At 49.5% G+C, this 15,591-nt stretch overlaps 1 protein-coding gene and 1 pseudogene across 8 annotated transcripts in view; both read left to right on the forward strand.

Annotated features, from left to right (window-relative positions):
• The window catches only part of C1RL (complement C1r subcomponent like), a 15,020-nt gene extending 7,284 nt beyond the window's left edge, over positions 1–7,736 (forward strand). For 3 of the 8 annotated variants that reach the window (XM_069581405.1, XM_069581409.1, XM_069581404.1), the window contains 3 exons: positions 105–179; positions 1,790–2,548; positions 2,794–4,731. In XM_069581405.1, coding sequence (XP_069437506.1) covers positions 105–179; positions 1,790–2,548; positions 2,794–2,819 — 860 coding nt within the window. In that variant the 3' untranslated portion in view covers positions 2,820–4,731. Of the gene's footprint in view, positions 1–104; positions 180–1,789; positions 2,666–2,703; positions 4,732–6,024 lie in introns of those variants that run through there. The other 5 variants (XM_069581401.1, XM_069581407.1, XM_069581402.1 and 2 more) reach the window with 3 other exon arrangements.
• Positions 7,737–8,458: 722 nt separating this feature from the next.
• LOC138436431 (complement C1r subcomponent-like) lies at positions 8,459–15,339 on the forward strand (annotated as a pseudogene).
• Positions 15,340–15,591: the final 252 nt, after the last annotated feature.

The raw sequence follows: 15,591 nt of genomic DNA on the forward strand, positions 1-15,591 counted from the left end.
CTACCTGTCTTACGCCCTCCCACCCCAGAGAGACCTGAGGCCTCTTCCAGGCCCTACTTCCCTGCTCTGAGCCTATTCTCTGCCTCCCTCGTTTCACTCCTCAGGAACACTCACCTGCACTGCCCAGGTGCCCTGGAAGCAGACCCAGGAAAGGGAGGAGGCTCCCCACTGTATGCCTGGTGAGTGGGCACCTGTGGTGCCGTGAAGACAGCCACTTCCCAGAAGGGCCTCAGCTGTGTTTGGGCCTGTGGGTGCCAGACGGCCTTAGAATAGAAGGGGGGAAGGAAAGGCAGAAAGTGAGGAAGGAAAGGGGAACCAAGAAGGCCCAGAAAAGGAGAAGCAAGAAGCTCACCCCTTCTTCTTGAGGGTCAAGGGATAACCCAGAAAGGAAAAGCCATAAATAAGCTAATCAGATGGAAAATGAAAGAGGAAGAGAAACAGATGAGCTGAAATAAGAGAAAACCCTCTATTGACATGGTCTGCTTTAAGGATACACAGACAGGCTCTCTTCCCCCAAATATCTCCCTACCTTGATGCTGTAGTGCCTGAAAGCCTAGCATTGTTTTAAAGCATTTTTGTGTGTGTGTGTAATGTAAAGTTCATATAACATAAAAATCACTAAAGTGCACGATTCAGTCATTTTTAGCATGTTCATGATTTGTGCAACCATTAGCACTTATTCTAGAACATTTCCATCATCCCCAAAAGAGACTCCAGCTCTACCTTCTCCCAGTCCTCTGGCCACCACTAACCACTTTCTGTCTCTGTGGACTTGCCTGTTCTGGACATGGCATCTCAAGGGAATCCTATAATGGCTTTCGTGCCTGGCTTCTCTCAGTTAGTGTGGTGCCTTCCAGGTTCACCCACGCTATAGCGTGTGTCAGGACCCCTTCCTCCTCATGGCTGAATAGAATTCCACCGTGCAGACAAATCACTTTGTTGATCCATTCAGCGGTGGGTTGACATTTGCGTCATTTACACTTTTCTGCCTTTTATGGGTATTCCACAGCGAGAACACCTTTAGTTCTCTTGGGTATAGGCCTGGGAGTGGCATTGCTGGCTCACACACTAACTCTGTGTTTACCTTTTTGAGGAATTGCCACACAGTCTTCCACAGCAGTTGAACCATTTTACATTCCTACCAGCAACAGAGGACAGTTCAAATCTAGCATTGCTGGCTGGTCGTCTGTTTTGTTTTGTTCTTAATTTTTTGACTCGTTCAGCTTGTGGGCTCTTAGTTCAATGAACAGGGACTGAATGGAATTACCATGGCAGCGAAAGTACAGAGGCCTAACCAGTGGACCACCAGGAAATTCCCTCAGACCCACCATTTTTGAAACTCAGTCAAACATTGCCTTTCTAACCCAATCTTAGTACCTTTGTCAGGTTTTACTCCAGAGCCACAGAAAGCTCCAGGGGCAGCCTGACCTCGTGCTCCGGGAGGGGGAGATGTCAAAAACACAGAAATGACACACAACCACAGACAAACGGTGCTTGCTGCACGATACTGTTCAAAGAAGGCGGCAGGAAGTCTAAAAAGTGGCCTAGGAAAAAAAGGGTGCAACTGGTTAAGAATCTGCACTTCGACTACAGAGAGCATGGGTTCGATCCCTGGTCAGGGAACTAAGATCCTACATGCCTGCATGGTGCAGCCAAATAAGTAAATAAATACAGATGAAAATTAAAAAGCAGCTTTAAAAATGGCTGAGGAGGAAGAGGAGGTTGCAGAAGCAGGTTTTCAATAAGCGTCTCTTGATACAATGTTGACTTTACCCCTCCTCTCTCTCAGTCTGTGGACGGCCGGTGGTCCCCATCTCGCAGACCCAGGAGTCCCTTGGCGCCTCCAGAGCTGAGCTGGGCAGCTTCCCCTGGCAGGCCCTCACCAGCATCTATGGCAGGGGCGGCGGGGCCCTGCTGGGCGACCGCTGGGTTCTCACCGCAGCCCACACCATCCACCCCAAGGACAGCATCTTGCTTGGGAGGAACCGGAGCGCCCAGGTATTCCTGGGCTACACAGACACAGACCAGATGCTGGAGCTGGGCGGCCACCCCGTGCGCCGCGTGGTCGTGCACCCGGACTACCATCGGGACGACCCCCACAACTTCCACGGAGACATTGCGCTCCTGGAGCTGGAGCACAGCGTCCCCCTGGGCCGCCACCTCCTCCCAGTCTGCCTGCCGGACCGGGAGGCCCTGTACCGGCCTGGCCGGTGGGGCTACGTCAGTGGCTTCGGCGTGGAGATGGGCTGGCTGAGCACCAAGCTCAAGTACTCGCGGCTGCCCGTGGCCGCGAGGGCGGCCTGCGAGGCCTGGCTCCGGGAGAGGCAGAGGCCTGAGGCATTCACCAACGGCATGTTCTGCGCCGGGGACCAGACGCGGCCGCAGAGTGTCTGCCAGGGGGACAGCGGCGGCGCCTTCGTGGTGTGGGACGATCGCGCCCGGCGCTGGGTGGCCACGGGCATCGTGTCCTGGGGCGTCGGGTGTGGCGAGGGGTACGGCTTCTACACCAAAGTGCTCGACTACGTGGACTGGATCCGGCGAGTGATGGGTGAGAAGGACTGACCCCGAGGGGCTGGGCTGGGCGCCCACTGTGGAGCCCAGACGGGAGAGGGCTGGGTTCAGGACTGAGCCTTGGGCGTGGGCGGGTGGAGGCAGGGAGACCTAATTAGGCCACAGAGCCAGAGAAATCCTTGCCTCCCACAGCCCCTCCTCCTCACCCTCCATCTTCCCAGGGCACTTGTGCCACACCCGGGAAGCCCGATTAACCTCTGCTCTGAACACCATCTCCTGCAGACGCAGCTGCTTCTGTACTCTCTTAGGGGACAGTCGCCTTCTCACCCCCTGTTGAAGTGCTGTGAAGGAGTAGTCTCAATTCATTTCATTTCTGGAACATTCCAAAGCCCCTGTAGTCCACCTTCAAATACTCAACTCTTGGCTTCACCAAGCACAACCCATGGCTGCCTTTGGAGTCCTAGCTCTTTTTGTTGTTTTAAATCAGAGAAAAAAAACGACGACGACAACCAGGCGCTTCCTGTGTTACTTCACTGACTCCTCCCACCAACTTTGCAAAGGTTGAGTTGTTATCTGCTGCTTCACCAAGAAGGAAACTGAAGCTCAGGGAGATAAGGGACTTTTGCAAACCCCACAGCTGATACAGGAGAGCGAAGACATATGCTTTTCAGCACACCTCAACACCTCTAGGTGTCCTGAAGACCTGCTGTATCGCCCATTCCCCAGTCCCCACATCCTTTCAGGCACTCCCTTGGGGAAGATCACAACAGGCGCTCACACCTTCCTGCTGGCCCCGCAACTGCAGACGCCTCTGTGAGCCCAGCCTGGGGTGGACGTTCCTGTAGGTGTTCCCAGCTCTGCTGGACTACCTCAGCCCTGTCCCCACCATCAAGCACTGCTCCACCTGAAAAGACCAACTCTTTAATTTTAATAAGGACTTGAGCTGATGCTTTTTTTCATCTTAAAGAGATAAGAATACCAGACAACTTGACCTGCCTCCTGAGAAATCTGTATTCAGGCCAGGAAACAACAGTTAGAACTGGACATGGAACAACAGACTGGTTCCAAATAGGAAAAGGAGGACATCAAGGCTGTATATTGTCACCCTGCTTATTTAACTTATATGCAGAGTACATCATGAGAAATGCTGGACTGGATAAAGCACAAGCTGGAATCAAGATTGCCGGGAGAAATATCAATAACCTCAGATATGCAGATGACACCACCCTTATGGTAGAAAGCGAAGAACTAAAAAGCCTCTTGATGAAAGTGAAAGAGGAGAGTGGAAAAAGTTGGCTTAAAGCTCAACGTTCAGAAAACTAAGACCATGGCATCTGGTCCCATCACTTCATGGCAAATAGATAGGGATACAGTGAGAGACTTTATTTTGGGGGGCTTCAAAATCACTGCAGATGGTGACTGCAGCCATGAAATTAACAGATGCTTTCTCCTTGGAAGAAAAGTTATGACCAACCTAAATAGCATATTAAAAAGCAGAGACATTACTTTGCCAACAAAGGTCCATCTAGTCAAAGCTATGGTTTTTCCAGTAGTCCTGTATGGACGTGAGAGTTGGACTATAAAGAAAGCTGAGTGCCAAAGAATCGATGCTTTTAAACTGTGGTGTTGGAGAAGACTCTTGAGAGTCTCTTGGACTACAAGGAGATCCAACCAGTCCATCCTAAAGGGAATCAATCCTGAATATTCATTGGAAGGACTGATGCTGAAACTCCAATACTTTGATCAGCTAATGTGAAGAACCGACTCATTGGAAAATACCCTGATGCTGGGAGAGATCGAAGGTGGGAAGAGTAGGGGACAACAGAGGATGAGATGGTCGGATGGCATCACCAACTCAATGGACATGAGTTTGACTAAACTCCGGGAGTTGGTGATGGACAGCAAGGCCTGGCATGCTGCAGTCCAGAGGGTCGCAAAGAGTCGGACACGACTGAGCGACTGAACTAAACTGAACTGAGCTGATGCACAGTAAAAGAACCAAATAAAATGCAGCTTTTCACATGGAAATAGAAAATTAATACTGTAAAACAAAAGAAAGCAAATTTGCTAGCCTTCAAGGTCAAGTTAGCTGTGTGGTTAAAGGTTGAATTTATCTTTGAAAAATATCAGAATTCAGAGTTATACATACATGTGGTTAGTTCCATTTTTAAACCTATGGATAGTATAAAACATTCAAAATATTAAACTGAGTTACTTTTAGTGATTGTGGCAGTTTTGTTTTCCCTTATTCTCCACTATTTGCTAAGTTTTATTTAATGAGTACATGTTACTTTTATTTATCTTACTTGTTTTCATTATTGGAAACATGATATGAGTTTTTCCCCCTCGCGAGTCAATGTTAGAATATGTAGGAATATATCTTTTGCCTTGGTAGGGAGAAACTCATACCACATTTTCAATAATAAAAACAAGTAAGGTAAATAAAAGTAACATGTACTCATTAAATAAAATTTAGGAAATAGTATAGTCTATACTTCTGTATCTATATATCTATATCTAGACATATCTAGATATGTCTCGAGGTAGATATAGGTACAGGTATATAGATATATAGATATAAATATACCCCCAGAGGGATAACGTCTATTACCTTAAGAGAGAAATGTTTTTCTCCCCAGAATCAAATCTTAAAAGGCATGATCAGTATAACAATGTCTTAAGTACTGGTTTCAAAACAGGTGCCTGAGCAATGTTCATTCTTTCTGTCCAGCGTGTAAGTCAAGGGTATACCACAGTATATGAAGGAAGTGAATGTTAGTTGTTCAGTCCTATCTGACTCTTGGCTACACTATGAACTGCAGCCTGCCAGGCTCCTCTGTCCATGGAATTCTCTGGGCAAGGATACTGGAGTGTGTTGCCATTTCCTTCTCCAGGGGATCTTCTCGACCCTGGAATAGAACCCTGGTCTCCTGCACTGTGGGCAGATTCTTTACCATTTGATCCACCAGGAAACCCCAACACTATGTATAAGTCAAGGTTGTTGTGTGTGGTTGGGCAGAGTGGGGGTCAGGCTGGGGCTGAGCTAATGAGGTCCAGTCATGTTACATGCTATCAGGACAGAACTCAGAACCCCTAGGACAGATGGGAGAGCTCCTGCCGAGACTTACCTTCTTGGACCACCTCTTCTGCCAGTACGTCTTCCATCCTACCATCACGGTAAACACACAACACACACACAGACACACACACACACTGCCGTCCAGATACTAATGTGAAATTTACTAGACCAGATGCACCTTCTTTCTTTTTCAAGATCTATTTTTATTTAGACCATTTTTAAAGTCTATTGAATTGGTTACAATATTGCTTCTGTTTTATATTTTGATTTTTTTTTTAACCACAAGGCTCCCCAACCAGGGATCAAACCCTCGCCCCCTGCAATGCAAGGCTAATTCTTAACCACTAGACCCCCAGGGAAGTCCCGAGATGCCCCTTCTGTCTTGCCCCTGGATCTGGCCCTCACCCTCTCCCCTGTCTTCTGTCCCTCCTCAGCTGACAAGGGCACAGATCATGCCGTGGGTCATGTCGTGGGTCAGCCCTGCCAGCAGATTCACTCCTTGGCTCTGACATACAAGCCTGCTGGGGAAACCCTCCAGCCTGGATCCACCTGGCCCCTTCAGCGCTCCTGCTCTCAGACTACACTCAGTGATGACCTGCTCACTGCCTCACAGGGAGCTGCCCAGGGCCTGGGAATGCGCCTGGCACGTTAAATAGGTAGCTTCCAAATGGATAAGTGAGCGGGCAGGTGGAGAGATGGAGGAACTCATCCAATAGGGGAAACAAGCAGGGTAGACGACAGAGGTCTGAGAACTCAGAGGCTGTTCTGGATCTGAGCCACCCGGGGGAACACACTGTCGTGGGGTTTCTGAGCCCTGGAGAGAAGGCTTTCCTAAAGAGCAGATGTTCAATACAGAACATGATGGCCTGAAGGATGGAAGATACAAGAGCCCTTTCTCCTTCTGGGGGCCTGACTTCTGCTGGGAAAATATGAAGTCACTGGTGGTCCACAGCCACCCTGTTTGCAGTAACCCTCGAGCTCACATTCTGGACCAGATGCTGAGGATAAGAAGAAGTCTCCATCCTGTCCTCAACTGCCCTTGTTCCTCTAAGGAACAAGTTCATTGGCAGGCCTGAATCCACTGAGGAGGGAGGAAGGGTTGTTTTGTTTTGTTGCTCCACTGCGTGTGGGATCTTAGTTCTCCAACCAGGGATCAAACCTATGCTGCTTGTATGGGAAGCTGGGGGTTCTAACCCCTGGACCACCAGGGAAGTCCTGGGAGGGTCTTAAAACAGACCCTAGTGGTGCTTTGCAGTCGCAGCAACCCCCCACTCGACTTTTTAAAATTTCTTTATTAGCAGCACCACATGGCATGTGGTATCATAGTTCCCTGACCAGATGTCATACCCACACACCATGCATTGGATACATGATGTTTTAACCACTAGACCATCAGGTAAGTTCCCTCTGTGTGTCACTGATGAGGGAAGCAGGGTGGGTCCCCAGGGCAACCAAGCTTCTCTCTCCTCTGCGGTCCTCCTACACTTCCCATCTCTAATCTTGATCCTGTTCCATTATTCCGGGCATTCCTGGACCAGAGCTGCTGGCTGACTAAGGACAGGGAGAACAGGTTAATGGAGAGAGAAGGCCAGGAAATAAAAACCCTTAACTGTGATTTCTAGTGCCCTTTGGGTAGGAACCCTGAACACACAGCTGCAATCCCCAGGAAGGGCCCTGAGGAAGGGGGCATTCCTGACAGATTTAGAAAGTGGCATCTGGGCCTCAAACCCAAGGCTTTTCTGTTCCTAAAAATGCAGAATCTGTCTGCAATGTAGGAGAGCCCGCTTCTATTCCTGGGACGGGAAAATCCACTGGAGAAGGGATAGGCTACCCACTCCAGTATTCTTGGGCTTCCCTTGTGGCTCAGCTGGTAAAGAATCCGCCTGCAATGCAGGAGTCCTGGGTTTGATCCCTGGGTTGTGAAGATCCCCTGGAGAAGGGAAAGGCTGCCGACTCCAGTATTCAGGCCTGGAGAATTCCATGTACTCTTTAGTCCATGCGATCCCAAAGAGGCGGACACGCCTGAGTGACTTTCACGGCTGCTACTAAAATGCAGAACCATCTCTAGCCCTTATCCATGTGGGCCAGCAGGTGGGAGCACCATCAGATATTTCACAACCAAAACTAAATTAAACTGGAAACAGAATTTTTTTTTCTTCTGGTTTTGCTTATGCAAATAGCTCATTCTCTACAACCTTCCTCCCGGGAATGGTTTCCCGGAATGGTCCCCACTTCCCCTCCACAGTCCCTCCCAACCCCTTCCCTCCTCTGCATGACCCTGCTCTCCCTGGTCACAGAGTGGATGAAGACCTTGTCATGAGAGTTAGAGATCCAACAACAGGCCTTAAGAAATGTAAGCCTGATGGGGACCAAGGAGGGAGGGAAACACAAAAGGGGATGATCCTGGACACAGGGGGGCCCCTGTGCCCAGACTTACTCAGAGAGGTGGGAGCACCCTCCCCCTCCCCATATATCATATCCCTCCAGTGTGCACACGCAGGAACACACTCAAACACATGCCCCATCCCTCCTCCTGGGGAGAAAGGAGACTCAGACCCAGGAGGTGAAGCCACACTGCCTTCCTCCTCCAGCTCATAGGGAGCAGCGACGTGGAGAGTCCCTCAGCCTGGAGGGTCGGTCTCCATGCCTTAGACCCTCTTCCATAGGCAGTCTCTCCCAGAGGCCTTGCTGAGCATGTGGGAGCCATTTTAGAGACCATGACTGGAAACCCTCACCCTCAGTTAACTGGTCCCAAGCCATGCGATTCCTGGAAGGGGAGCAGAGTGATGCAACAGGGCAGGGAGGAGGCTGGGGAGAGAGGTGGGGGGAGCGTGATGACCTCTGGACTGGACACTGGCCCCAGGGAGGAGCACCCAGTGCAGCAGCTGCAGAGACCAGCCTGCCCCCTGCAGCCTCCCCACCCACCCTAGGACATCTCCCTGAGATCTAGAATGGACCAAGAGGAAAATGCCCAGCGGTACGGCAATCCCGTCCCCTACCAGACAGCAAGGGTCTGCACCCCTCCCACCCTACAGACACCTTTTCCCTTTTGGCAGGTGGCTCTTATACCTCCTGCTGCCGGTCCTGTTCTTCGGGGTTGGAGGTGCCATCCCCACCCCTCAGAGGCTCTATGGGGAAGTGACATCCCCTCTGTTCCCCAAGCTTTGAGAGGACCACTGTGGTCACAGTACACACAGGGTACAGAGTGAAGCTTGTCTTCTGGCAGTTTGACCTGGAGCCTTCAGAAGGTTGTTTCTATCACTATGTCAAGGTAGGGAGCAGATGAGGGGGTGGGCAGAGGGAGAACTGAGTGTCTCTGGAACCTGGGGACCCGGGGTCTGACCAGCCTGGATAGGACACCCTGCCTGGGGACACAGCCCCAAGCTGGTGAAAGCTGATGGCCAGGTGGGGCTCTGGAAGTCCAGGGGTATTGAGGATGGGAGGCCACTGGTCTGAGAGACCATCGTGGAGCAAAGAGGGGAGAAACAGAGAGGGAGGGGACAGGCCCTGTTCTTGGGGAATGCACTGTCCACAGGAGTCAGAAAACCTTCCCTGTCTGCTTACTTGCCCGGAGGATTTTGGAAACATCCTTGCCTCAGTTTCCCTGTTGCCATGGAGAGTGTCACCACTCCATGGCTGCCTCCTCACCAGGAACACAGGGACGTGGGGAAGCGGCTTGTGTGTGGTGGTGGCTCAAGGGTGGTCTGCAGCCAGGACAGTGGGCTCAGTCCCCTCTCCTCTGTCATGACCAAGGCCCCATCCTAGTCCCTCTTTCTACATCCAATAAATTGAGATTCCTGGAGACTTCCCCAGTGGTCCAGTGGCTAAGACTCTGTGCTCCCAAGGCAGGGGGCCCAGGTTTGATTCCTGGAGAACTTAGGTGGGGAACTAGGATTCCACATGCACAGCCTAAAAATAAAATAAAAAATTTTTAATGAGATTCTTGATTCAGGATCCAGATAGATCCCCTGGAGGGTATAAAAGAATACCATGAAAATGCCATATCTTCCCAGCCCAGAGGACTTGAGATGTCAGCAGTGCTCATAGGGAGGGTCCTGGTAGCAGGCAAAGTGGGGATGAGATAGGAGGAGGGACGTCTTCTGCTTTGCAGGAGTCAAGGAATCTGTGAAGGAAGAGGTAAGGAGAGCTCAGTGATGCTTGCTAAGCTGGCAGGTCCCGGATGCTCACACTCAGCTGAATATCAGGAGTCATGGCTGGACAGGAATGGGTTGACCAAAACAAGGTGGAAGGACAGGACAGAGGGTAAAGCAGACCCTCCAGGCTCTAGGGATGAAGGAATGATAGAAACCGGGAAGAGGTAACCAGGATTCCAGTGGGAGATGGACACAGGAGGAGGTGGGGGGTGAAGAAAGGTCTGACACACGTTGTTGTTCAGTCACTAAGTCCTATCTGACTCCTTGCAAACCCATGGAATGTGGCACGCCAGGCTTCCCTGTCCTTCACTGTCTCCCAGAGTTTGCTCAAACTCATGTCCATTCAGTCGGTGATGCTATTCAAACATCATTCATCTGTCGTCCCCTTCTCCTCCTGCCCTCACTCTTTCCCAGCATCAGGGTCTTTTCCAATGAGTCAGCTCTTCGCATCAGGTGGCCAAAGTATTGGAGATTCAGCTTCAACCTCAGTCTTTCCAATGAATATTCAGGGTTGATTTCCTTTAGGATTGACTGGTTTGATCTATCTGTTGTCCAGGGGATTCTCAAGAGTCCTCCAGCATCATGATTTGAAGGCATCAATTTTTCAGCACTCAGCCTTTGTTATGCTCTCACATCCATACATGAATACTGGAAACACCATATCTCTGACTACTTTGTCGGCAAACTGATGTCTTGGCTTTTTAATATGCTGCCTAGGTTTGTCACAGATGGGGCACATAAAAGGGAGGGCCAATGTCCCAGGCACGGGATAATGTGCAAGGTCAGCTAATAGGGATGCAGGACAGAGGAAAGGCCCCTGGGGAAGTTGCAACAGCCAGAGCCCAGCAGGTAGAGAGCAGTTGGAGGCTGTCCAGAAGGGGGCGGGATCACTTCTGTGGTTCAAAAGAAGGATGACCCTCACCGACATTCATGATGTTCCATGTAGGGCGTGTCCCTTCAACAGCTTGTCCCCCTGTCCCTCCTCCACAGATCTCTGCTGATAAGAAGACCCTAGGGGTGTTCTGTAGGCAGCTGGGCTCTCCTCTGAGCAACACCCCCGGAAGGATGGAATTCCTGTCCCAAGGAAACAAGATACTGCTGACCTTCCACACAGACTTCTCCAACGAGGAGAACGGCACCGACATATTCGACAAGGGCTTCCAGGCCCACCACCAAGCCATGGGTGAGTGGTGCCTATACTGGGCTCCTGGCCTCGTGCTGAATGAAAGATAGAATTTGGGATTCTTGAACCCAAAGAAGCGGGAAGCCTGGCCTGCGGGTTCCCACCCCTCCCACTGAAGTTCCAGTACAGTCCTTCTCAGTTCTCACACGGCCCTGTGCTCTCTCCAAGTCAAGGACTGCAGGCAGCCCTGAAGCCTGCTCAACGGGGCCTTCAATTACACCACCAGAGAGAGGGTGAACACCTACGAGGCCCGTATCCAGTACTGCTGCCACGAGCCCTTCTACAAGATGCACGCCAAAGATGGCACAAGCGAGTCTGAGCGAGGTAGGGACACGTACAAACAGCTGTCTTCTCCCTCTCATTGGGAATCTTCTGCAATTTCTTCCAACAGAATCTCCAAGGAGGGAATATTAAGATATTTATCCCGGGCACTGGTTTCAGGGGTGCCAAGAGGCTTCTAATAAGGTTGAAGATGGAGACACTTGAGCTGATAGAAAGACAGACCTGAATCTCATAAACAGCTCTCTCTCATCACCACCATCACCATCACCATCAAAACCACGACCATCACTACCTGCTGGGGTCCAGCCCCGGTGGATCCAGGGAATTCGAAGGGGAGACAGAGTCAGCATCCTAAGAAAGAACTATTTAATTAGAAATATAAAGAGAGATTAGGAAAGAATAGTGTAGTAGGAAAATAAGTGTAGAAAAGAGGCTGAATAACTTGGTTTACGTGGAATACCAATAAAACCTCGAGACAAGAGGTTTGTGCCACCTACGTAGGCTGCAGGCGTCCTCCCGTGCTCCCGAAGGAGAGGAGACACTAAGGCCTCCCCAGTCGGATCTTAGAAGCCCAGGCAAAATTAGTAGGCTTGGCGAGCATCCATGCTCCTGATGGGAATTCAGCCAGAAAGTGAAAGAAAGAACGACATGAGGAGACCAGTCTTTCCAGAAATTGGTCCGTTTTCTTTATTTTCCAGGTTTGCTTATATACTTTTTGTTACACATAGAGATAGAATACAGAGTCACACGGGGTCAGCAGATCTGACCCTTGTCAAAATCAGGTGCTTCATACAAATGTATACAAAGGTCTTAGGGGCTTTACATCATCTTCTGGCCATGAGGCCTGCTGACATTTTATGGCCCTTTCTTCTGATAATGGTCAGCCAACCAGAAAACTTATTCTTTCAGGGGTGATTTTTCTTAAAACAGGCTCCATCTTCCGAAGGCACCAGATAAAGTTGCATTCCTACAGGGTGAGGGTGTAGTGGGTTACAATTAAGAAAGGAATTTACTTAGCCTAAAGTTTAACATGATTAATATCAAAGGTTAATACCTATTTCTCCTATATGCTAGTTATATTCATTTATGTGTATAAGGGCAGGGAATATGGAGACTTGGCAGCAAATATTGGCCCAACAAATGAAAACCCTTCACCACTAATACTATACTAATAATTTTCTAACTTCTCAAAAGAGTCTGTATTTAGAAAGTTTAAAGCATCTAGTGCCTCTCACGGTTGGGAGGCTGTGAACAATCACATGTGGCCGGATGAACCTGTCAGGCAAGCTACAGAACTTTCAGAGGAGTTTGTAAGTTGAAACACTCTTGTCATGCCCAGGAATTTTTATTAACTGGAGCTGCACGTTAACTCCTTCTCCGAGAGAGGTGGTGGGGGACAGCCCCCTGTAAAGTCAGAGGTGTAGGTGAGAGCATGAAGCAGTAAAGTAGGCAGACTCTGGTTTTGGGGGTAGATGCTCGGAAACAGGGGGTCTCCTGAGGCTTGATCCCACCTTTGCATATGCCAAGCCTCCTTCCTCATGACCTTTGCCACGGCCAGAGTTCCTCACGCTGGCTCTTGGCAACTACCACTGCCATCAGCATTACCACCACCACTGGCACCATCATTACACCACTATCACAATCACCATCATGACCCCCACCCCCACCCCCACCCGCACTACAGGTTTAGCAGTGGGGTTTCCTCAGCATTCTCCCCACATCCCCTCTCAGGTTGCTGTGTTGTGACTTTTTGCATTTCTAGACTACTCTCAAACTCATCTATGGTTATCTTAAAAACTTTTTTAAAATAAAAGAAATCACATGCCTTGTAGGTTTGAAATGTGCAAAACAGAAAAACAATCTTATTTATATGCTGTATAGGGTATTATTTAAGAACTCAGCTTTGAAGTCTGACAATCCTCCCTTTGCATCTTGGTTCTGGCACTTAGAAGTTATATGACCTTGTGCAAAAAAATTTAAACCCAGTTTCTTTGTCTCTAGTGTTAATCATTCAGTTGTGTCAGACTCTTTTCAACCCCATGGATTATAGCCCACCAGGCTCCTCTGTCCATGGAATTCTCCAGGCAAGAATACTGGAATGGGTTGCCATTTCTCCCTCCAGGGGGTCTTCCCAACCCAGAGATTGAACCTGTGTCTATCACGTCTTTTGCATTGGCAGGGTTCTTTTCCACTATCTCTGCCTGGAAAGCTGAAAAGCATCACCGTGGTGCTTCAGTGACATAACACAGATAAAGTGTTGAGCATCAAGCAGGATTTGTTGTCCACAATCAGAAGACATAACTACGGGGAATTCCCTGACAGTCCAGCAGGTAGGACTCAACATTTTCACTGCTGAGAACTCAAGTTCAATCCGTAGTTGGGGAACTAATATCTGCACTGCTCAGCCAAACAAATTCCCCCCTACAAACAAACAAACAAAAAATAGCTCCTAATATCATTCACAACTCAGCACCAAGATGCAATCATTGGTGAGATCTTCCTGATAAGTTCCTTCCAGTTTTTGCGTCAACTTTCACACATAGGGATCACACTGAATATGAGTTAAGTATTCTGATTTTTCCATTTAGCATCAAAACAAAAACATACACACGGTGCCCCTTAGACTTCCAATATCCTATCTGCAGATATTTGAACATTTCCCTTTGTTCCTCGTCTGTTGTGTTCTTTCTTTGGTGCTCTTGGCCCCTGCCCATGACCCTCAAGCCTGAGCTCAGGCCCCTCTCCCCTGTGCAGGCCTGTACACCTGCACGGCTCAGGTAGCATTTGAAAGAACGAGCTGGTAAGAGAGAAGATGCCTTGGTATTTGCCAGGTGAGTGGAAGCCCTCCACTGTCTTCTGTGGCCTTGGCAGCCATGCAGTGCCTCAGAGGAGGGGTGGCATAGACAAGAGAGAGACAGTCCAGCCTGAAGCTGAAGACAGACATGGGGCATCTGAAAAAAGGAGAGGAGATGCCCCAGGAGAAGGGCGGAGGGACCCGGAGAGCTGGCCCTGTCCTGATAATCCTGGGCTTTTCACTGAGCAGATGGGAGATCAAGATTAAATAAAAAGGGTAAGAAAAGCCCTGGGGAAGAATAAACAAGAACAAGGAGAGGTGGCTGACAATATGCCAAAGATGGTGGGTTGGGGAGGATGAAGAGAGAGGAAAGGGCCCTGAGCCAAAAGAGGGACAAAGCGGAGGGAAAGGCCATGGAGGGAGGCGGGCGGACGGGCACTGACGTTTCTCTCCCTGAACCCATCTTCTCCTCTCCAGTGTGCGGGAAGCCAGTCCACCTGGTCGAGCAGAGGCAGCACATCATTGGAGGCCAGAAGGCCAAGCTGGGCAACTTCCCCTGGCAGGCCTACACCAACATCCATGGGCCCGGGGGTGGTGCACTTCTGGGGGACTGCTGGATCCTCAAGGCCGCACATACCATCAACCCCAAGGACCTCCAGAAGTAGGGCAACGTCAGCGTGGATGTATTCCTGGGCCACACAACATGGAAGAGATCATCAAGCTGTCCAACTACCCGGTCCGTAGGGTCATAATCCACCTGGACTACCGCCAGAAAGAGTCCCACAGTTTTGAGAGGGACATCACCCTCCTGGAGCTGGAAAATAGCATCACCCTGGGCCCCAATCTCCTTCCCATCTGCCTCCCAGACAACGAGATCCTCTATGACCTGGGTCTCATGGGCTATGTTAGTGGATTTGGGATCATAGAGGAGAGAATTTCTCACGACCTCAGGTTTGTCCGTCTGCCGGCAGCTAGGCGAGAGCTTTGCGAGTGCTGGCTCCGGCAAAAAACAGGAATGATGTGTTTTCTGAAAACATGTTCTGTGCTAGGAGCCCAACCTTAAAGCATGACGTCTGCCATGGGGATGCCGGAGGGGTCTTTGCAGTGAGGGATAAGAAAAATGACCACTGGGTGGCCATGGACATCATGTCCTGGGGCATCGGGTATGGTGAAGGGTATGGGTTCTACACCAATCTCCTCAACTACGTGGACTGGATCAAGAAAGAGATGGAAGTGGAAGACTGAGCTCAGGATTGCCTAGGTCAGAATCCAGAGAGCAGTGACCAGTTGTTGATAACTGCTAAGAATCCGTATTAAAATCACTAATGCAGAAAGATACCATGTGAAAGATACCATTTCTCTTCTCTATAATCCCACCCACGTTCTTCACCTGAAACAACTTAAAGGGCACCTTTATTTCACCCAAGGACTACAGAAGATACCATAATCTCTAGTTATCACTGTCCTCTTCCTTGTTTATACCATGGGGTAACTGAATATAGAACACCTTCCAGATAAAGTTTTATGAGAAAGCCCATGGTGTAAAATAAATTAAAAGCAGTGTTTAATAAATATAAATCTATTTAGT

The sequence above is a fragment of the Ovis canadensis genome, chromosome 3 (assembly GCF_042477335.2).
Source record: "Ovis canadensis isolate MfBH-ARS-UI-01 breed Bighorn chromosome 3, ARS-UI_OviCan_v2, whole genome shotgun sequence".
Taxonomy (NCBI): Eukaryota; Metazoa; Chordata; class Mammalia; order Artiodactyla; family Bovidae; genus Ovis; species Ovis canadensis.